The 21599-nt window shown below is 40.6% G+C and overlaps 1 protein-coding gene across 2 annotated transcripts in view; it reads left to right on the top strand.

The window, feature by feature from the left end:
* The window catches only part of RALGAPA2 (Ral GTPase activating protein catalytic subunit alpha 2), a 110987-nt gene that overhangs the window by 33329 nt on the left and 56059 nt on the right, over positions 1 to 21599 (top strand). Inside the window, exons 17-29 of one of the 2 annotated variants that reach the window (XM_068416322.1) lie at positions 719 to 859; positions 3002 to 3139; positions 3644 to 3738; positions 5673 to 5757; positions 5921 to 6079; positions 7662 to 7855; positions 8357 to 8455; positions 8720 to 8875; positions 17328 to 17456; positions 18851 to 18979; positions 20237 to 20295; positions 20587 to 20695; positions 21297 to 21407. In XM_068416322.1, coding sequence (XP_068272423.1) covers positions 719 to 859; positions 3002 to 3139; positions 3644 to 3738; positions 5673 to 5757; positions 5921 to 6079; positions 7662 to 7855; positions 8357 to 8455; positions 8720 to 8875; positions 17328 to 17456; positions 18851 to 18979; positions 20237 to 20295; positions 20587 to 20695; positions 21297 to 21407 — 1604 coding nt within the window. The remainder of the gene's footprint in view (positions 1 to 718; positions 860 to 3001; positions 3140 to 3643; positions 3739 to 5672; positions 5758 to 5920; positions 6080 to 7661; positions 7856 to 8356; positions 8456 to 8719; positions 8876 to 17327; positions 17457 to 18850; positions 18980 to 20236; positions 20296 to 20586; positions 20696 to 21296; positions 21408 to 21599) is intronic. The other variant, XM_068416331.1, reaches the window with a different exon arrangement.

Here is a 21599-nt window from a genome sequence, read left to right as displayed (position 1 = left end):
GAATTCTTTCTTTCTTCTGCTACAGCATTTCTCCTCTAGACTTCCCACCAGAGCATTAGAGAGAACCTGGAAGTATTGATCAGCAAGGACTTTACTTGGTCGTGTGGGTTCAAATTAAAGGAACTTCCTACCTTTAGTAAGAAAAGCTTGTTTGGTGGGGAGGAAGTAGCTTGTCAGGTAGGAGGATGAACTTCATGTGTAAACAGCCCTTAGTATCATTTTGTGCCTCATGGTCGTATAAAAAGAGAATTATTCTGGCTTTCATGGGATTTGTGATGATCAATGGCTCCCAAATCAGCAGGTGCAAATGAATGAACGTAAGAGCTGGTTTTGGGGGGGAGTATTGCTGGTAGAGGGGAATTTGAGTAAGTTTTCCATTCTTTGCTTTTGAACTGTGTGTACTACTACAGATTCTTCAATGAAAGAAAAAAGAATAAGTCCAATTAGCCCAGAGACAGGAATTGTACACTGACAAAATGAAATATTCCGTGTTGTGGAACTGCTGTGGTTCAGAAGTCACTGATTATTGCACTTTCAATGTGTGAGATACAGTTGCACATTGGTAACTTACAGCTTATAGGAAATACTTTGGGGCTTAATGTTGTAAAACCATTTTTTTTTCCCAAAGCTTTGTGTTTCATTGTATCATGACATTCAAAAGCCCAGATATGTCGTTATTTTTTTCTGACATAATTATTGCTTTATTTTTTCCTGGAAGCTAAGCGAAGCCAGTCTATCAGCAACTGTGTTCATCTTTATGAGGCTTTGCCAGCTACTAAAAGCGTACCTCTTCTGCTTCACACTGTGAGCTCTTTCTTACCTGGTATCTCTTACACTTCTTGCTCTCACAGACTGTCAGGTACTGTACCTTAAAGTCAACTTTTATATAAATGTTCTTTATATTTTTAAACTGCTGTCTGTCTACTCCCTTTCTGTCCAGTTGATTAGTAGTGTGGAATAAGATGTTTTGCATGGTTCTGCTTCCCGTGGCTCGGATCTGTTCAGAGCATGGTGTTAAGTAATACTGGTAGCCCTTAAGGAACGAGCAAGTTTGGTGGGAGCATATCTTGTCCTTTTTTAAACATACAAAGGGTGGCAAAAAGTGGCCACTAGATGGGCTTTAAGGTCCCTTCCAACCCAAACCCTTCTATGGTTCTATGATATTAAAGTTTACCATGAATTACAATTATATTCCCTAGTAACTACAGTAACATTTATTTTAATTTCTTAATAAATAAATGCTTTTATTCATGTTTACATTTTCAATTACTTGATTTATTAAAGGTTTCCAAGCAGTTGTTAAAATTTTTATATAGTGCAAACCAAATACACTAAGGGTTAGGACTGTAAAAACTAAAGGCTGCAATCCACATTGAAGCAGTGAGATTCCTCTGTCATGGTAGCAGACTTTTTTATTGCTGTTTCCAGCTAGTAAGTGTCTGAAATACGACTTTCTGTCACCTCCCACATTTCATTTCCTGGGGGGGATTTCTGACTCTTGAGCCCTAACCGGTCGTTAGCTTCTGTAGCAAGAAAAGAATAGTTTTGTATGTGGTGCATTTTGGCTCTGTAGGGACTCCTGTTCTGTGAAATATCATTAGTGGTTTTTCATCACATACTGCTTACAGTTATCTTCAGCTGCAGCACTGAAATTGTTCTGGCTAGTGAATATGGGCATTGACCTGAAAGGCAAACTTTTATTTTTTTTATTATTAATTTATTATTTTATATTATTGCTTTCTGTAAGACATTTAAAGTCAACAGTGATACTTTGAGATCAGTAGATACCAGGGGCTGTACTTCTTGCTCATCTCGGAACAAGTGCAGCCTCAATGTCAGTGCCTGTGGAGCAGTCAGGAAGCAGAGCAGGGGAAAGGAGACAGGAGGAGGAGAACAGAAACGTGGTGGAAAGGTCACTTATTTAATGTGCATATTATGTAACAATATGCTGAAAGAAATCTAGAAGGCTTAATAATTCAGCCCATGTAATTTATTGAAAAGAGAAGTTTAAGGGCTCTCGTAAGAGTTGCTACAGCAGCATTTTTCATAATTTTTTAAAAAGGAAAATAGCGCTGGCTGTGCAGACAGAACACCTTGAACGGTCTGTGGTGGGTCTGTTGGGTTGGCTTTGACGGGGTGTGTGGGCTCCCTCTGACTGCTCGCCAGGGAAAGAGTTAGCCATTAGCTCAGGTATGGTAGGTAGCATTAACCAGTGCCGTGGCCATAGCTAAACCCACCCCTACTGAATGGGAACATGCTTGATCCCAAGGGTTACTGTCTTTTTTGCCCCCTCAAGTGCTAAGAGAAATGCATTCCTAAAAGCACTGTGTTGCTAGCTAATCTCAAGAGTTCCCGTTGCTTCTTCCCCAGTATGTCAGTTTACTTTCTCACTTGGATTTTCATGCCTCTCTCTCCTTTTTTTATTTCTCATTTTCAGTTACAGCAAAAAAGCTGCATGATGCAGTTTGTCCTCACAAATTAAGCCCAGATCATATGTAGCTCAGCTCTTTTTTTACTCTGAATTGTTGCCTTTTTTATTCTTCCCTTCCCCTCTTCATGGAGGAGAAGTCAGAAAGCACAGTCATTTTTTTCTGCACTCTGTTTATGGCAGTCTTGCTGCCTCTCCTCTGTTCTTTCCGTTTCCAGAACAAGTGGGGTCTAGTTTGGGTCGCCAGCACTGAGGAACATAGCTTTGTTCACCTGACATCCTCCTACCCTGCCTTGTGCATTCCGAACCCCCAGAGGAATTTCTGTCCCTTTCTTAGACTTTTTACCACTTACACTGCTCCTACATCTCTCTCTAAACTTGACAGTTTTTCTAAGGATATTTTATAAAACTTAAATCATAACTTCTGTAACTAGGATTTACATTCTAGCTTTGTAACTTGGGAATTTTAACTATTTGAATGGGTCACTTTTTCATATAGCTTGCTTAGGTAAGGAGTTCACGTATATAATTCTGAGGTTGTGCAAATATTGTGTGTTTTAATTAAATCAACAGAAGTTGAAGAATCTCAACAGCTGGAAAATTCAACAGGAGCAGAAGCTACGGGCCTGCTTGCAGACCAAGAGCAGCAGCTAACTCGAAGTAGCAGCACTTCAGATATTACAGATCAGTTTCCATCTGATTTTTTTCAAGGTAATTTTGATAAAATCTAACAGTACTGTACTTCTGAAGAAAAGATGTTGAGACTTGTTCAGCCTCATAAATGCTACTTTGGTTTCTGGCTCTGTTCTAAAATGGTTTTTATCTGGTTTTCTTAGTAAATATATTGTTGGTATCTTGGTGAAAGAACTGTTTTTAAGAAGTTGCAGACCACAAACGCAGGACGTGACGTTTATAAAGCAAGGTGGTTAAAAATGAAACCTTTCAATGTACATATTTTGTATGCAACTCTTTAAACTTTTTTTTTATCTGGCTTGAATTTAAATTTTGTGTATTCAGGCTAACAATTCTACTTCTGTACCTGTTGTGTGTGTTATGCTTATGAAGGATTTTTGAAACCATATATTCCATTTTACTTCACTTAGCTGTAAATATAAGAAGGGTACATGTAAACGTAACTGAAATTTTAATATAATTTTCTATGTACTTTGATGCAACAAATGTCTATTTTTCTTGTTTATTTTCTAAAATTTCTAGGTAAAAAGGCTGGGAGTTCTCATAATTTAACTTCAGACTCCAAATCGGTTCAGGAAAATAAGGGATGTACAAAGAAGGAACATGAAGCTGAGCAAGTAAGGCAAAATAGAAAGTGATTATTGATAAGATTCTAACAATGTTTTATTTCTAATCAGATGCCTTTCAGTTGCTAGAGTTTCTAAATACTAAAAGTGTGAAAAATCATTCATCACATTTCTAGAATGGAATTTGGAATTGAGCTGTAGCTGTTCATTATGCTGTTTGCTGTGATTATTCTGTGTCTCCTGATCTTGTCAGTTGCTTATATGGTTTTATGCAACTGACTATATTCTAGTCTTATACAGGACTTCTGTGCTTTTTACTGTTAAATATAAACAAGAAGTTCATAACTTTTAAAATATAAATAATCCATGGCTATTATAGAGCTAGAGCACACTGGAATAAATGTTTGATGGTTTAAAGTGCTGAGGAAGATGCTTTCCTTCAGCACAGCTGGTATCACCAGCTATGTACTGCAGATGTTTGTATAAGCTAACATTAGGGCAGGCAAGCTTTGTAAATTTTTAATGCAACTTTTGAATAAACAGCAGAGATGATGAACGGCTGAGGCTGATCATCTTTGCAGAAGTATAATGCAGTACAGCATGGAGGGCTTCAAGCCGAATCTCATCCTCGGTCCTCGGCTCTCCCAGACATCTAGACTTAAAGCACCATTAACACTGAGCTCTAGAAAGGAGAGACGAGATGTTTTCTGCAGAGTGCTTTCATTAATCGCTTCAGGAATAACAGCGTGTCTCAAGGAAGGAAAACCCAGTCCACTTTGCATGGAGGAGCAGGGAGAGAGAGAAGTAAGCTCAGTAACTGAGGGAATTAAAAATTACCTTGGCTCCCCATTCTGTTTTAGTGGCCTGTGTTATAGAACCTCCACAAGCATGTGCTGCCGGGCTGTTACCAGTGGTGCACTTCCACCCTTTTGGGGAGTGAAAGCTGGGGTCTGACCATGTGTTCACTGCAGAACTTGCTAACGTACCACGTGAACCAGTCTGACTTCGTACCACAACCCGCTGAAATGTTGTCATCACTGATCACTAAGAGTCAGGTTCACCAGGGAAGAGACACCGCTCTGCAGTCTGACAGGCAGCACAAGCAAACGTGTATTTTCTGGGGAATGATTGTCAGTTCTCTCCAGTTTAATAATTTGCTTTCTCAGATATATGCAGAAAGAACAAACACATTAATATCTGGCCAGGGGATCAGAAATTTATTTTAAAATAAATATTTTAAAATAGTAATACTAATAATTGCAAATATCAAAATGGAATTTCAGAAATGTTAACTGAATTGAATTTTAGAGTAGAGATTCCTTCAGCAGTTAGATCTAGCTTGCTCTAGGGGTAAGGTGTTGGGGCTTTTTGTTGCATATTTGCAACGTAAAACATGATACTCTATTTTTCTGTCAGTCAGAAACTAAGTTTTGCAGTTATAGATGACGTGGAGTTGCAAGAAATTTGAATTTGAAGGTGACCTGCCAGATGTAAAGCAAAACAATTCTGCTTAGGCACAGAGCAGGATCATCTAGAAGGAGAAAATCAAAGGGTTCTCAGCAAGTAGGCTATAAATCCGTTTGGTGAAGAAGGAGGTAAACAGCAGATCAGGTGTCTTTGCATGGGTTGTTTTGCAACAGAGTAATGCCCTGACATAAGAGATGACTACTAATTTCTTCCTGAAAGATTTTTTGGTACTTTTAAAAGTATTGAATGATTTCAGATTTGTGGAAAAACATACGTAAGAAGTCCTGTGTGTTGGTATGAAAACTGAGTTTAAGAAAAGGAAGATAAAGACCAAAATTGAAAGCATGATGGTTTCCTTAAGACACTTAAAGATATTTGGGTAGTCTAAATATTCATGAAAATGTCTTGACTGAGTTGTAATTAATTTCTAATGACTGTGTGTGTATCTTGAATTTGCTAAAATATGATGTAGTTCTCAAAACTGGAATAAGCTGAGATTAATGTTTTTTTCTCTGAAGGTACCAGTACAAGGGAGCAGCAGTACAGCTGAATTAGATTTGAAAGCAGACTTGCAGCAATCACACGGAAATTACAGAGAAAAAAGTGAGTTCTGAGAAATACAGTCTTTTTCTTAGTGTAGCAATTGAAATCCGTGTCATAGTTTTGTCTTGTTACAGATATATTAGATGCTTTTCTCATCATGCTTTGCTAATGTAGTCTGTAAAACCAGGGTTTGTGATCTGCATTAATCCCCTTCTTGCTTTAGGTGAGAGCGTTAGCAGTGACACATCCCTTGGCTATAACAATGAAGTAGAGATCGCACTTATTCCCTGGCAAGCTCCTGAAGAAGACCATGAAGTTTGTGTGGATCCTGACACACCTCGCTGGCTTCAGCTTAGTCCCTCAGACACTGCAAATTTAACAGGTGCTGTAGTCCAGAACGTGTATTTACTATTTTAGATTTTTATCTCTAAAAGGAGTTCATACTGTTCAGTTTGCTTATAAAAAGTATGTTTCATTTGGTATATATCACCAAGTTCCGTTCATGGTGTTCATTCAGAAATGAGATTTGAATGCCCAGAGTTTAAGGAATTTGGATAATCAGATTGAAGCTGGCATTAGGTGCCAATAAATTGTGGTCCAGAAAATCGTCACACAGTTGAAAATAACTGGGTTGCTTACTGTGTCAGATTACTGCTGATCAGCTGAGATGTGATAGCTGGTCACTTGTGTTCTCTTAGCCTGCTCCAGTGTTCAAGTAAAATAAATCAGTTTATATTTTGAGTTAATGTTTTATTCATAGCAGAATGCTCTAAGCAAATTCCTTACTGTATGTTTTGACTGATAGGAAATAACTGGTTAATTCAGGATAACCCCATGAGAAAGGTGGGGTAACAAATGTGTAATTGCCCAACAGAGCCAGTGTGCCCTTACTGCATTTCTGGTTCTCGCCCAGGTCACAAAACTTTGTTTTGCTGTAGAAACGTCTGTGGTGTAAGGCAAAAAAATACTGTGATGCCACCACTGAACAGCATTGATGCAATTTCCTTGACAGTAGATCTGTTGAAGATCATTCTTAATGTGCTTAATAAATAACCTGCTTTACACTTTGGGAATTCATAATACTGAAAAAAAAAAAAAGGCAAAAAGAAAAAAATCCCAAAAGCTTTTTTAAAAATAAATTCAAGCAAACATAGAACCATCTAAAAAGGCTTTTATTTTGCTAACCTTCAGTGGGTCCTGGGAGGACACAAGTTATTTCCCTCTGCCTGTGTAGAGGTTTTCTGCATCTTTCCTCAAAACACACTGGCTGCTGAGCACTGCAGGGTGCCACGCTGGGCCGTAGGTCTGATTCTGCTGCTACACAGCTCTCCCTGATCTGATAGAAGATACAGCTCTTGTCATTAAAATTTGCACTTCAATATGGGGTTTTTCTTTTCCTGTTTAAGCATACTAATTCCGTTATCCTGACAGTCTTCACAACCCCTGCTTTCCTTCTCAGTTTGCACACTGCTGTCTCAGGAACTGCTTCTCTCTAAATGATGATGCCTGAGCGTGTTCGCCATCGCTGGTAGCACATACTTTTTAGTTCCTTTGTTCAGTTGCATTTCCAGGTCATTTTCTACTGGGTGATCTTAAGAAAGAAAGGACTTTTCGAAATAGAAATATTCCCTGTAAAAGCCAGTTATTGATTGAATAACCCTCTCGGAGTACATGAATGTTCCATTTCACTGCATTTGCCTCCCTGCTGAAAAAAACAACCTGGCGTGGGGGCAGCCTGATACAGCACTGATCTATAGCTGTGTCATCCCTGTGTGGAAGGCCCTTTAGCCTACGCTTTCTGCCATTTTTTTCTTTGGATCATGTGCTAGCTTGAGCAAGGAAAAAGAGAGAGATGATTTGGTGGGAGAGATGGAAGGTGGTTAGAAGGAGCAACGTTCCTGTTCTATTGACCAATCTATACTGCATTTCTAATTCATGGAAATGGACCTTTTTAAAATTTACAGACAGTAGTGAATTCCTTGCTGATGACTGCAGTATAATTGCTGGTGGAAGCCTTATTGGCTGGCATCCTGATTCTGCTGCTGTGTTATGGAGGAGGATCTTGGGAATTCTTGGAGATGTGAACAATATACAGTCGCCTAAAATCCACGCCAAAGTGTTTGGGTATCTTTATGAGTTGTGGTACAAACTTGCAAAGGTACTGTATATGAGGCTTACATCTAATGATAATGACTTTTCTTTTGTTGTAGAAATAATTATTACATTTGATTTAGCATTAGCATCTGGAGCATAAGCATGAGATTTGGAGGATTCTGTCGTAAAGAAAGCTAATCTTGTTTGATTTCCAGAAGGTATCCCCAGTAGAGAATGTTCCTGTTCAATGACAAGAGATTTAGATCACTTAATTTAACTGGGGGGAGGAAACAGTAGCAAAGAAAATAGAAGAATAGAATAGAATACCACAAACACTGGTATTTGGTGTAAAAGTCCGTGGTATGATCTAAAGTGGTAATATTTGCTTAGACCATGGGGAAGAACAAGCTTTCCTGGTAGTTTTGGCTTAATTAGGAACTCTGTATAGCACAGGGTGTAGTGCCTTCAAGTAAATAAAATAAAGTAATAAGTAGTAATATGAAATAAAGAGCATTAATAAAGTAAGCTACCAGTTTTACTAACTCTCTTCTCTTAAAACCATTAGATACGGGACAACCTTGCTATAAGCGTGGACAATCAGTCTACTCCCTCCCCTCCTGTCTTAATTCCTCCTCTCAGAATATTTGCATCATGGTTGTTCAAGGTAAGGTATGTCTCAGATTTTCACACATTAGTATTTTCTTCTGTATCAGTACTGAATTTGTGTATGTTTAGTTGCATTACTTCTAATTTTTACAATCACTGCTGGCTGAGAAGGTGAACACCCTCCAAAGGCCGTTTGGACTTGAATCTGTTCTGATAGATATACAGAACACATTTGCTTTATGGAAAATCTGCTGAAGATACGGTTTTGCATTAGCTGGCTACTAGAAAAAAAGTAGTGATACAAGGTTTTTGCTCTTCTCAGGCAACCACCCTGCCAAGTGAGTATAAGGAAGGCAAACTTCAGGCATACAGGCTGATCTGCGCTATGATGACTAGGCGTCAGGACGTTCTGCCAAATTCTGATTTCCTGGTTCATTTCTATTTTGTGATGCACCTTGGCTTAACAAGTGAAGACCAGGTACATGCTTTACTTGATTAAAAAATTAATTTACCACTGTGTGCTGATGGAAATGTCTGTATTTGCGTGTTTGAAGATGTGAAGCAGAAAGGAAGCAATGCTTTGCAACAAGTGTTGCGTGTTCGTTGTTGTTGAGCTGGTGTTTACCCTGTTTATGGCGTATGGTGTTAGTAACAGTTCCACAGATTGTAAGCTGCTTCCTGCCGTGCACATTGGATTTCAGTCCTTGTGCAGAGTTACAATCCCGAAGTTAAAGAAGATGAAGCAATGAAGGCAGGCCCCACAGAGCATTTCATGCCAGGCTTTCCCAGATATTTTGCCACGCTGATGCTGCTCTTTTGTTCTTCCTTGCCTCACTCGTTTTGCTTTGTTTTGCCTCTTGGTGGCACACTTGACCACCAGTTTTTTCTTGTGTTACTGTCCTTACAGTTCCGCTTTCCTTAACTATGAAACCGGTGGAGGTGTTAACTCATGGTGCTTTGGAGCGTGGATCCTCTTGCAGCGTGTTGATACGAAGCAGGATCCTCGTACCTATTTCTGTACTTCCAGTGTGATTAGTGCCAAGGTGCTTGCTGGGCGTTGAGGCTAGGCAGACAATTTGCATGCCGAGGGTAACTGCAAATGCAGGACTGCGTTGGGTGAGGCAGAAGTACCTACTCTGGTACGTGCAAACAGTAGTAAAGTGTGCGTTGTGAAGCACTTTGCTGCCACAGGGTCTCACGGCTTCCTGTAAGCAGCAGGATGATGTACAATGACCGCGACACAGACTCTGTGATTTTTGTGCTTCTCAGTGATTTTTGGTGTGTGCTGTTACCTGAGAAACCTCTTATAAAAGAGGGTGCAATGTCGTGGGGCCCAAGGATCACTGGAACACAGACCCTAGTTCTTCGTAGCACTGCAGAATCTGCCCCCACCAAAGCATGGTTTGTAGGATTCAACTTATTGCATACCAAAATAAACTTTAGTGCAGATTTTTTTAGCACAGATTGTTTTTGCTTGCTAAGTGCAAGCATATATGTCTCCCTCTTAAGGAACACTAACAGGAGAAAGGAGGGGTGGGAGTTCTCATGGGGGAATTTTCCTTCTGTATGAATGACTAGTGCAACTTTCAAAGTTTATGGGGGAAAGCAACAGACAGGTAGAGCAACTCCAGGAAAGGACATTGGCTACTTTAGAAGAGCTTTTTAGGTGGCTGCATAATTTAAAAAAACTACAGGCAGAAACCTCTTTGGCCTGAATGTGATTATCAATATCTTAGTGAGCATCAGAAATGTTTCTTTTTGAAATATATTTCTCTTTCCACCCCTCCCTTGAGGATATGGATGTACAAAATTTCTGCTGTGTTGTGTAGATTTTGGTGTTGATAGAAAAACAAAATAATACGTTTTTGAATATGGTTATAAATGAATACAATGTTATTCCCAGCAAGTGCAGCCTGACTTTGCAGCCTTGTCTCGTGGGGTGTATAAAAGAGCAGTGTAAGGGTATATTTTATAGAAGGCTCCCATGGCACTCGGAGTTCAAGATGTAGCAATTAGCTTAGCAGATGAGAAAGGAGATAGCGAGGTAATGAGCTGCATCTAATTTGTCCATGTGGAAGCGTCTAACAACAAACATCTCTGCATGAAGAAGTGAACAATTGCCTGCAACAATTGCATCACCTTCTCAGGTGGGAGAAGTCGTTGCTTCATGAACTTGAAAAGGTACATAAACATCTCCTTGCTTCATAGCTTCCTTGGCTTTGCTGAAGAACAGAAGTACTAAAACACGATTCCAAAATACTGCTAATACTGTTCAGCCCCCTTCTCAGAAAAGCAACTATTGAGATAATTCCAGTTCCTCAATTCTGGTACTTTTGGTACTTAAATAATCCTTCTAGATTACTGGTGGTTTTCTTCTAAAACTTCTGTGGATTTTTGTGACTCTCTCTTATTTCTGTCTAAATTTGCACTCTTTGAGTGCTGTTTAGTGTCTTTTTTTTTTTAGAAAGTCTCACCCTACTACCAGGGCTTTAGCATCAGTTAACGTGCTTGGTGTAACCTACTGACAACACGTGCCACCGAAGGCTTTGCCCAGTAGTCAGGATATCTGAAAAGTCAGCTAACAGGTTAGTTACATCCCTGGCTTCTGAAGGGAGGCTTAACAAATAAGTTTAATAAATGTACACGTATACTGGCTTGTTGGAGTGTCTTTGGAATAGAGTGCTTGTATATACAAGAAGATATTAAGGAACATAATAAAAATAGACTTCAGAAATTCTCTGTGGAGAGGACAACAGACAAGGAAAGAAGCTTTGCTGGTGGATTTCTTTAGTTTAGTGATGTTAAGGGCAGAACAAACTTTAAACATGGAAGAAAAAAGAAAGCCCAAATCCAAATGAGATGACAGATGTCCTCGGTGATTAAATTTCAGCACATGCAGGCGGGGCTGCCCGCAGAACGCAGCCCAGCTGTAGGCAGAGAAGTTAACAGCTATGTTTTTAGCTCAGTTCCTTTTAGGAGCAAATGGATGACTTAGAAGAAATACTCTGTCAATAAAGATGGTAACAAACTAGTGTGTGTTATGCTTGTCTATAAGCCTCTTAATTTGTTTAAAATATACTGCTGCTAATTATGGAAAGGAAGCTACACCAGTTAGGTAGAAAGCTTGTGTAGAAACACTGACTCTAGCTGTTTGTATGGCAGATGGCTAATTTATAATATGGAGCATTTTTGAGTGGAGTTGCTCCTGGAGAAGCCATATTAATCACCTATTTGTATTCACATTGATCTGAAGTTTTAAAAAAAAGTACTTGTGAGCTTTTGTATCTTTCTGTTAAGTTCTTATTCACCAGTGAGGAGCGGTGTACGACTTCTAGACTGCTCAGCCAGTGCTGTTCACTGGGACATGTATTAGCCGGGCAGAGCATTGTCTTCTAAAGGTACAAGAGGTGAGCAGCTTTGCTTTTGTACGCTGTGGAATAAGTACTCCTTGCCCGGATCTCTGCCTGATAACGTTGCACATGAGGACCCTTAGTTGGACAGCGCTTCAGAAACCATAACGCATTTTAGAGTCCTTTCCAGACTGCCATTTCAAAGATAATCATCATATAGTCGATTAAGACTTTAGATTCCCGTATTTTAGTCTCTTGTGACTTTCTTCCAATAGCTACCATGGTTTTCTCCCTCTTTTAATCTCCCCCATATCTCACTTGCTGTGGAAAACTTGCCTGTGTGCCCCCATTATGTACTTTATGAGTGCTTTGAAGAGGTGTTAACAGACAGCACGTTCCCAGTAGGGACAAACCTACCAATGCAAGGTCTCACAGGAAACCCTGCGTACCCCTCTGCTCACCTGTAGTAGGATTAGTTGGAAGTGCTGGAGAAAAATAGAAGAAAGAGAGAACAAGGTAGTGCCGATTATAGGAGCTGTGCGTTCTGGAATGATTTTGGTCGTTTTGTTCTTTTTTTTTTTTGGTAACACTTTTGCTCTTTCCAAATCACCTCCCTCCCACCCAACTTTGTTTCGTACTCGGTGTTCTGTCTGCCTCTTCTGCATTCCTAGCAGTATCTTGCTGGAGTGCCTGCTGCTTGGAAGCTCCTTTGTGAGGATTTTCTGAACTCTGTCCAGAACAGAAATAGTTTTTGAAATAGAGGCAACATCTCTCTTCTTCTGTTTTGCTCACACCTTTCCTTCTACCGCTCCAGTCAGCGTTGCAGCTTTGGGATCTCCTGAAGTAAGTTTCTTTGTTAACATGCCCCTGCAATGCGACGCTGTTTCATCATCCCTCATCCTTGGCTCTCGACTTTCCCTGTTCCCTCTGCTTATTTCACCTGGGCTGTGTCTTCAGGATCCGTCCTTTTCCCTCTGTGTGCAGCTGAGCTGCTCTGCCTCAGACGTATTTTACTACAACTTCTCACTTAGCTGTTATCTTTATCTTTTAAGTAAGGTTACATGATAAATTCTGAGAGGGACTATTTCAAGCAAATCAAGGCTTAATGTATTTGCCATTTTTTGGGATGTTGTAATAAGACTGTGCAAAACAATCCCTTATCCTCTGCGTGCGTTCCTCCATCCTGAAAACTGACACAGCAGCAGGTGAGAGGGAAGAGTGTGCGGAGTGCTGCTAATGGCCACCGAAGGTGGGGGACCTGCCTTCCTGCTGTGCAGAAGGAGCAGGCTCTGAGCACAAGGGCAGCTCCTTTACCTGTCCTCTCAGGGGTGCACTCAGGTTCCCTTCCCTGGGAGCAGTTAACCCCGTGCTCGACAGGTGCTTCAGCACTGCCACGTTGGTTTCTTACAGTCGGACACTTCGAAGAGGTCCTGCCACAGGCGTTTGGGAAAAGCCCATGTGGCAACACGAAGTCCTCTCAGCATTTCCAGCAGTGCCGTGGGCTAGTAACTGTGTTCTTGGTACCCGTACCTGATGGGTATTCAGATATTTGCCTCTCGGTGTGCGTGAACTTAAAATATTTCTTCCAGTTTGAAGTGTATCCTTAATCCCAGTGGCCTCCTAGGTTGTGAAAATATCAAACGTACTCTAAGAGGGGAGAAACTTTAAAAATTCTGTTCCCTTCATCTGTCTAATCTCTGTTAATAGGTATCTGAGCACCTCCCTGTCAGCACAAGGGCTTTGAGGGGGGTTTTTTGGTTACCATACGACTGATGTAGTTTAGAGGCGAAGGAGCAATTACCAGCAGGTGACTTATGCAGCAACCTGTCATCGTGAGCGCCTGTGAATAACCTTATCCATGCTTTACAAACACAACGTGTTATTCTGGTTTTTAGTGTCTCTCCCTATTGCATTCTGGTCACAAGATACTTCAGCAAATATAACTTTTTTGGAGGTTAGATTTAAATGACAGATTGAAATAGATTTTTCTGACAAGCTAATCCCGTGCTTTCTGAGGGTGTCAAAATACTTCATAAATTTTTATTGGAACTTAATTTTTGACAAGTTAACTCTTAGCTAAAATGTAATGATAGCCTGGAGAACTTGCAATAAGTAAATGGAAGTGTTTGTTCCTTTAAAGTAAAAAATGAAGGATTTACCACTTACGTCTTGTGTAAATTAATAATCTTTCCCGTGCTGTAAATTTCAGCCCCTAACAAGGCGTCTCTCAGTGAGGAACAGAGTGAACTTTAAGTGAAAAATCCATGTTGTTCCTGGTGAGGGACAATTGGGAACGTGATGAAGGCAGATGGCAGGCTATTTGGTTACACCTGTAATCTGCAAAAGCTTGAACAAAAATTAGGTGAAGAATATTTTTGTAATTGACCTTTTAGTGAACTTGCATAAATTTTTTTCACTTACTCAGTGGATGTTTATGACCTTATTATTTGGATTACTAGATTAACCTATACTGAAATACAATGCTGTTTATAGGGTTAATGCATTTGAGAAGGACATGCATGTGATTGCCCCCTTCTCTCCCCTCCTCCCCATTTTTAACACTACAGAGCATCATTTTGAATTGAAATTGTCCATAATGGTCCTTTTTTTCACTTTTCTTTAACAACATGAACACTAAATTATAGCTGTGCAATTATGTAAACAATGGAAATGCTTCCAGAATGAATACTTCCTTTTAAATTTTCATTTTGTGTAATTGCTGAAAGGTTTGGAGCCATAATAAACCAAAATTATTTTACACGTTTATCGTTCTAAAGGTCAATTATGAAAGCAGTACAGAAACAACACTGTGCAGAATGAGTAAACCAATTTCTATAGCCATCACCATATGTTTCTCTTATTGCTTGTGTTGTTCCAGTTACCGTGTACACAGCGCTCAATTAAAGTGATTCATTTACCAGGCTGTAAGCTGCTGGACAGAGTTTACATTTACAGAGCAGCGCTTTGAAGGGAAGGAAACAACTCGCCTCTGTTTGAATTACCTGATTTTTGCAGTATCACTGATAGGACATATGTTCTCACTCGGTCCCTTTCTCATAAGCCTGAACCCTCTGATAAGCTCGCAACGCTGCTGAACGGCCGCGTGGAATCATGCTTTGGTTGTTAGCCGGGTTGTGTGTGGAAGTGTGCGAGCTGGGAAATGGGAGAAAAACTGTCTGGTGTTACCTGACAGCGCCTGCCTGGGCTGGGCTTCCTTTCCTGGCTGTTCTGAACCACAGTGTTACAGTCAGGACATACGCTGCCTTGTATTAATTTGTCACTGAAACTATGACAGATTTATCCTGAAAAGCCAGAGATGAAAAATGGCAGTGGACACTAATGGCAAGCTGGGCTGAACAGGTTTGTGTGGGGGCTCTTGTGCACTTGTACGTTGCTAACTGTTAACGGTTGGGTGTGTGTTGTATCACCGCAGCGTGTGCTCCGTGCTGGGAGTTCATTAGTTTGAAGCTACATAACAAAAATGAGAAATTGAGGATTGTTTCACTAGCTTTTCAAAATAAACTTTTCAAAGGTTTCTTACTATAAAAAATCATTAATTTTTTTTAGCAGTAGTACATCTCAAACAGCAAGTGCATCCATTGGAGCTCTTGGGAATGTGTGTGTTGTCACAGCATTTGTTAGACTTGTATTAGTTATGCTGTGCTGTAAACTCACAGGTATTAATACATTAATGGGTTTGCAATTACATTTTTATCCTCATTTTCCAAGTGTTCTATCCAACGGCCACAGTTAAAGAGTTAGGAGCCGATGCAGCCAGATGATTGTTCCAGTGGTGTTTAGCAGATGGGATGGAGGGAGCGAGGGCAGGAGTTAACGCAGTTGTGTGCAGCAGGTCTTTGTGTTTCCCCTGTTCTGTTACCTTCCAGGCCAGGTTAGCACGGCTCTTTTATGGTGGCATATGTCCACAGCAGTGTACTCCCATCTGCTGCTCTGTAGCTTGATGCCCAATTATTCAGAGACCAAACATATCCCAGTACCTGGCTCTGTTGGTAATTACAGGTGCGTTGTGTCGTGAGGAGCCCGGTGCATTAATCAGACCCTTAATTACAAAAAGGTGGGTCTTTTGTTCTGCTTGGAGTGTGAGTTTACCCCCCACTTTATGAGCTGCTGCATCCATCTGCTCTCTTTTTGAATGTTTGCATTGACTGATATTGACTTTAAAATGTATCAAAGGAAGTGATTAAAACTAGTTTAAACATTAACTCGAGTGGCGTTTTCGCTTATTCAGGAAAGTGAAAGCATTATCTGCTACTATGTTAAAAACTAATATTAGTGATTTAAAATATATAACACAGTTATTTCATAGGATGTTACTGCTGTAAATACTTACTGGAACACTAAATAGGTTCTGTCCAGGTGTTTGACAGTGCTTTGAGAAAATACTGGTGTAGGTAAAGCATGTCTGCAGGTAGAGAAAAGTGAGTTTGACTCTTAGTTTCTGATGTACAAATTGAGCATGTGGACACATTCTGGGACTAAATTTAAGTTCAAGCCTTCTTTAATACATCAGAAAACCAGTAAAGATGGGCATTGAAAGTGGATTTCTTTGCAACTTTTCTTTGAAATTTTATTGAGACAAAAAATAATTTTCTACTCAATATAGAAACAGCTTTATCTAATTCTTCAGCAAATACAATGTTGCAGGTAAGGATTATATAGATTTTGTGCCTAATTTTAAACCTGCTCAAACCTTGCAGGAAGGAAATCTTAACTCAAATACAGGAACTTTGTTCTCATTTGGAAAGACTGTGAAGAATTGAAATGTGGAAGGATGAAAGTTGAAATGCTCATCTCGAATGTGTCCTGTGTCACAGGGCAATGATGAGAGCGAAGCCGTGGCTGGGGGTCTGTTCTTACACATAGTGCTACCTCTTAAAAACAAACACCCCTCTGTTCCTTCAAAAGTTCAGCAAAACTCTTTCTTTTTCCCCCCAAGGCTTACCTATATTTGGTGTCTTAACTGTTTAGGAGATCCCTTCTTGCATCAACGTTGCTGTGTGTCTCAGCTGCTCCAGAGCAGCTCAAGCCCTGGATGTGCGGGAGCAGCCCAGCAGCAGAAAGCCACCTGCTGTTGGTTACTGCCCTGAGCTCCTTCGGGGCAGAGGCGACACTCATTTGTGTCATCTCGTGGTTTTATGGCTACAGAAGTTTGAGTAATGTGATTTTAGGAAATACCTCATCTGGAGTGGTGTAATGCTTCATCGTAAATTGATTAACAGTTTGAATGTTTTGAATCCAAAGTCTTATTTAACAGGAGCACAGTTCTTTTAGGCTTAGATGGGAAGAGACGTGGCTGTTTGGGTTTTTTTTTAAGCAGGAATTTAAGAATACAAATATTACCAAAATACAAAATGCACTTTTCCTGCTAAACGCATCTGCAGCGGAAAGCAGTGGTTGTTACGTGACGCTCAGTTATACACAGAGCTGTGTGAATTATCACCTGGAGTAGTGTGGAACTGGTGAATTGCAAAGTTAAACATTCTCAGACTCTCCTTTTTTGGTTTGGGGCTTTTTTTGTGTTGTTTGCTTATCTTCTCAAACAGGTGACTTCTCTTTCAGGATATCCTAAACACCATCATAAAGCACTGCCCGCCGTGGTTTTTCTTCCTGGGCTTGCCTGGCTTTACGATGCTGATCGGAGACTTCATTACGGCGGCAGCCCGGGTCCTGAGCACAGACACGCTGGAGGTGAGCACGGCAATGCCTGGGCCCCCGTCCCCCGGGAGCGTGCTCGCTAACGAGGTTTGGATGTCTGCACTCTAACAGGTGCTGGCTCGTTAGTGCAACGCCAAACGGGGCTCTGGGGGCAGATCCCACGGCAGCTCATGTGTGAAATCGTGGGATAAGGTGACATGCCAGTATTGCAGAGGTGTTTCATCAAAGGCCACAGTGTGAGAAATCATATCCTCGCTAACAGTGCAGCACGCCTGCGTGCTGGAAGCAGGGCTTGGATTTCAGAGGCTCATCAGCTTTTTTCAGTGAGCAAATATTGAAAATACGGAACTCTTTTGGTAATACAGCATTTCTTACTGAATATCCACACAGTAGAAATGTGACTCTAAACGGTTAAATTGGTGAAGGATAAGTAAAACAGCAAATCAGGGATGGGATGCCAAAACAAGGGGAGGGTCTGGCAGTCCAGGAAGAACAGGAAGGCTTTGTTGTGCATGGAACAGCAGTTGAGGGGAGCCCCCAGCCCCTTCTGTCCGTCGTGGCCAAGTGCTCTTACCGCTGCTCGTGACATTTGTGCAGCCCCGCGCAGGGCTGCAGCCCTCTCGTGTTTCAGCAGGGCTGAAATGCTGAGCCTGGCCGCGCTGTTTCCATTGTCCCTCAGAGAGGTTACAGCCGTTAATTTCTGACAGCCCTTTAAAAACACCTGATCAGCCTGATCATTGATCCAAAGCTTGAAGTGCTAATAAGAGATGGAAACTCAGCTTTCCATGGAAAAAATACCTAACCCTCATCTTTCATTTCTCCTGCAAGCACAAAACTTAGCATGTGTTCTATTTTCAACATTACACAAGGTTATACAGCAGTAGTTAATGCATTTATAGCTCATGCCCTGTTGCCTTTGATGGCTTTATTGAAGTAGGAATCTCTCTGCGCATTTTTATCATGTGTGCAGTCAGTTGGAGTGCCGTGTGCTGTCCTTTGTGTCACACGATCAGCTCATAGTAGTGCTGGAGTAGTGCTTAAAACTCTCACTTAGCTTTTCTTCAGGTTGTTCTGTATTTTTTATTGATGCCGAGTTGCTGGTAGTTGGATTGTGTAATGACAGAGGAGGTATTAAAAATGTAGAATACGCTTAGAAGTGGGGCCAGGTCTCCCTGCTGGAGGAGAAGATTGGCCTCAGAAAAAGAGCACAGCAGCAAAAAGCAGAGGCAAGTAAGTGTCTGTAAGGTGCTGCTTTCATGCTGCTTTTGCTGTAGTTGAAAAACTACCGGGACCTGTTCCTCAGGACACTTTGTGTTGCCTTGGGAATACAGCACATCTGGTGTGCATGGGGATAGACACTAGCTTCGTAGCTTATGCCATTTGCATGATTTTATGGAGAAGATGGTTTTTGACTTTTCCTTCGCTAGGCTCCCCGTTCAGAAGCTCACACCATCCTCGGGTCTCTTGTTTGCTTTCCAAATATCTACCAAGAAATCCCGCTCTTGCGGCCCATTTCAGAAGCCGGCGATATCATTGCGGGGACAGCAGACGTGAAGGTAACGTCACGTTTTATTGGTAAATCCTTATGTAACCTAACATTTTTATTACATACTCACTTCATTTTTACCATGCACTTTTTGTTTGAAAAATAAACCCCTCCTTCTCAAAACCCCACAACTGCACACATTATATGCACTTATTTGATAAGCGTTGCTTTGCTTAACGTGCACCATCAAATTAGCAAAGCTTAGATACTGCAAATTACCTTTTATTTTCAAGGAGAGTGAGCTGGCTATGATCAAATGCGATGTTTTCCAGCCAGATGCCTGTCAGGTCAATTCATTACATGATGTTGGTGGGATTATTTAAAGTGTCCGTTCATTGTATCTCTGTATATTGGCTTGTCCTGTGAGGGACGTGGGGTGTGCTTAAGGGGAGATATTTTTTGCCTTATTGGTATTATAGTAAAATGTTAAGAAAATTCCACTGTTAGGCAGAACCATCAACTTCTGTGAATGGTTTTTCCCTGAGAATTAATTTCAGTGAGACACCCCAAGACATGAATTGGTTTGCTGGATGGAAAGCTTTGTAGTTTAATGACCTTCACAGCAATACTCTTGGTGGGGAAAAATCACCCACTGTGTCCTGTAAAGACCCATCAAAGGTGACCTGGAGCATCACTTGCAAGTGCAACCTGTCCAAGTGGTTGCCCTCGCACAAGCCTCACTTGCTTTTGATAGACTTGGGGCACCACACTGATCCACTGCACAAAGTTAGGAACAGCTGGGGAGGAACCTCCGAATTCCTCCTGCGGCCTGAGAAGGTGGAACCAGAGAGAAAGCAAACCCCAGAGCGTGCTTGGCTCCCGTTCTTGCTTTCCTCACCAGATCTCAGAGAGTCCTTGGTGGTGTGTTAGAACAGCCTCGATTTTAAGAGTCTTTTCTGTACTAAAAAATACACTAGATTTTTCAAAACATGTCTTAACTTAAACTTAGAACTTAAACACTATAGTTTGTACTGTCAGGTGATCACCAGTCATCATTAGTAAATACCCATCAACTCTGAAAATGAATTGACTTCCATCTTGCTGCCTGCACAGGATTTTAAGTCGATTAGATTTATCCACAAGGGCCTGTATATTTGAGCTGTAATCAGTAAGTGTTTCTCCCTTGACAAAAAAAAATTGGCATGAGGTAAAAATGCTTTAACAATAGGCTGAGGATTAAAGTTATTTCACCTGTAGCTATTAAACAACTTTAAAAGAAGTGGATGTATGAAAAAGATGCTTATTCTAATTTATTTTATTATTTTAGTGCTACCTCATAAATATTTTGTTGAAGAATGCTACAGAGGAACCAAGTGAAGCTGCAAGGTAAAGTACAGAGTAAAAGAACAAATGGGAAAGTCTTTCTCGCTACTGAATTTTTGGAGCTTGTACAGCTGAGTTGTTACTACTGCCTTGTTGTTTGATCCTGTTTGGATGAGTTACTCACTTTAACCCTACTGAGATGAGATTCGCTCCGTGCCATGAAGGTGTTGAGCTGTCGTGTGACCTGAGAGAGGGGGAAAAAAGAGATTGTGTCTTTGTGCATTTCTTTCTTTTTTCTTTGTTTTTCTAAATATTCTAAAACTTCTGACAAAAACACTTTTTCTTTTAACAAAGATGCATAGCCATTTGTGGCCTTGGAGTTTGGGTATGTGAAGAACTGACACAGTGCACAAACCATCCCCAAGTGAAGGAAGCAATCAATGTCATAGGTGTGACACTGAAGGTATTACTGTGACAGTCTCCGTAATCAATAAACGTTGTGTAAAGAACGTATTTTCATTTTTTTTTTTAATAGTTGCTGGTTGTGTGGAGCACAGTGTGCTGCTTTGTCTTCTCCTTGCCTAAAACACTGGCAGGACACTGCTTAACAAACAACTGCTTGGGACTTTTTGCATAGCGTTAGTGATATGGCATTGGCCATCTTCAGAAGCATGTCTCCCAGTGCTGAACCTTTGCATGTAATTAGTAGCTCATTATGTTCCCTGAGCATGGTTCAGGTCCTTGTGGCTCCTGGGAAGCTGCTGAGGAGCATATGCACAGTTTTTCAGTGTCGCCAAGGTGGTACCCTATACAAAAGTGCAGACTATTTGCAAAAAGAGCATGTGATTCTATACGTGGAGCCCCTTTCCCCAACAGACCAAATTAAGGTTACACAGAGAATGTCAAGCCTGCTGTTTCCTAATGCTGACAGGGTGGGTTTGCAACATTAACATTTTTTATTGTTTGTATAGATGCAAAATAATTTAAAATGTAGAACAACTGAATGCCTTGTATTGCACCTGGATATTTTATTTGGCTTTTAATCATCTTTTCTTTTCTTCCAGTTTTCTAATAAACTGGTAGCTCAAGTAGCCTGTGATGTTCTTCAGCTGCTGGTTTCTTATTGGCAAAAGCTTCAGAAGTACGAATCCTCTCTGTCCAGAAAAATTACTGAAGTATGTCCATTTCTTTAAAATGTTTGTATGGAAATCATATGCAAAATTGTCTTAATTCCTTACTTGAGCTACTGTAACTGTGACTTTGTGTTAACTTTTTCTTTCTTCTGCAATTATTCTTTGGAGGTGTACTGACTGTAGTCCTAGGACCAGGGTATTTCTCTCGGTTGTAGTGATTTATTTCCAAAATGC

Source organism: Nyctibius grandis, chromosome 1, assembly GCF_013368605.1.
Source record: "Nyctibius grandis isolate bNycGra1 chromosome 1, bNycGra1.pri, whole genome shotgun sequence".
Taxonomy (NCBI): domain Eukaryota; kingdom Metazoa; phylum Chordata; class Aves; order Nyctibiiformes; family Nyctibiidae; genus Nyctibius; species Nyctibius grandis.
Note: the sequence above shows the minus strand (reverse complement) of the source record. Positions and strands in the feature narration are given on the sequence as shown.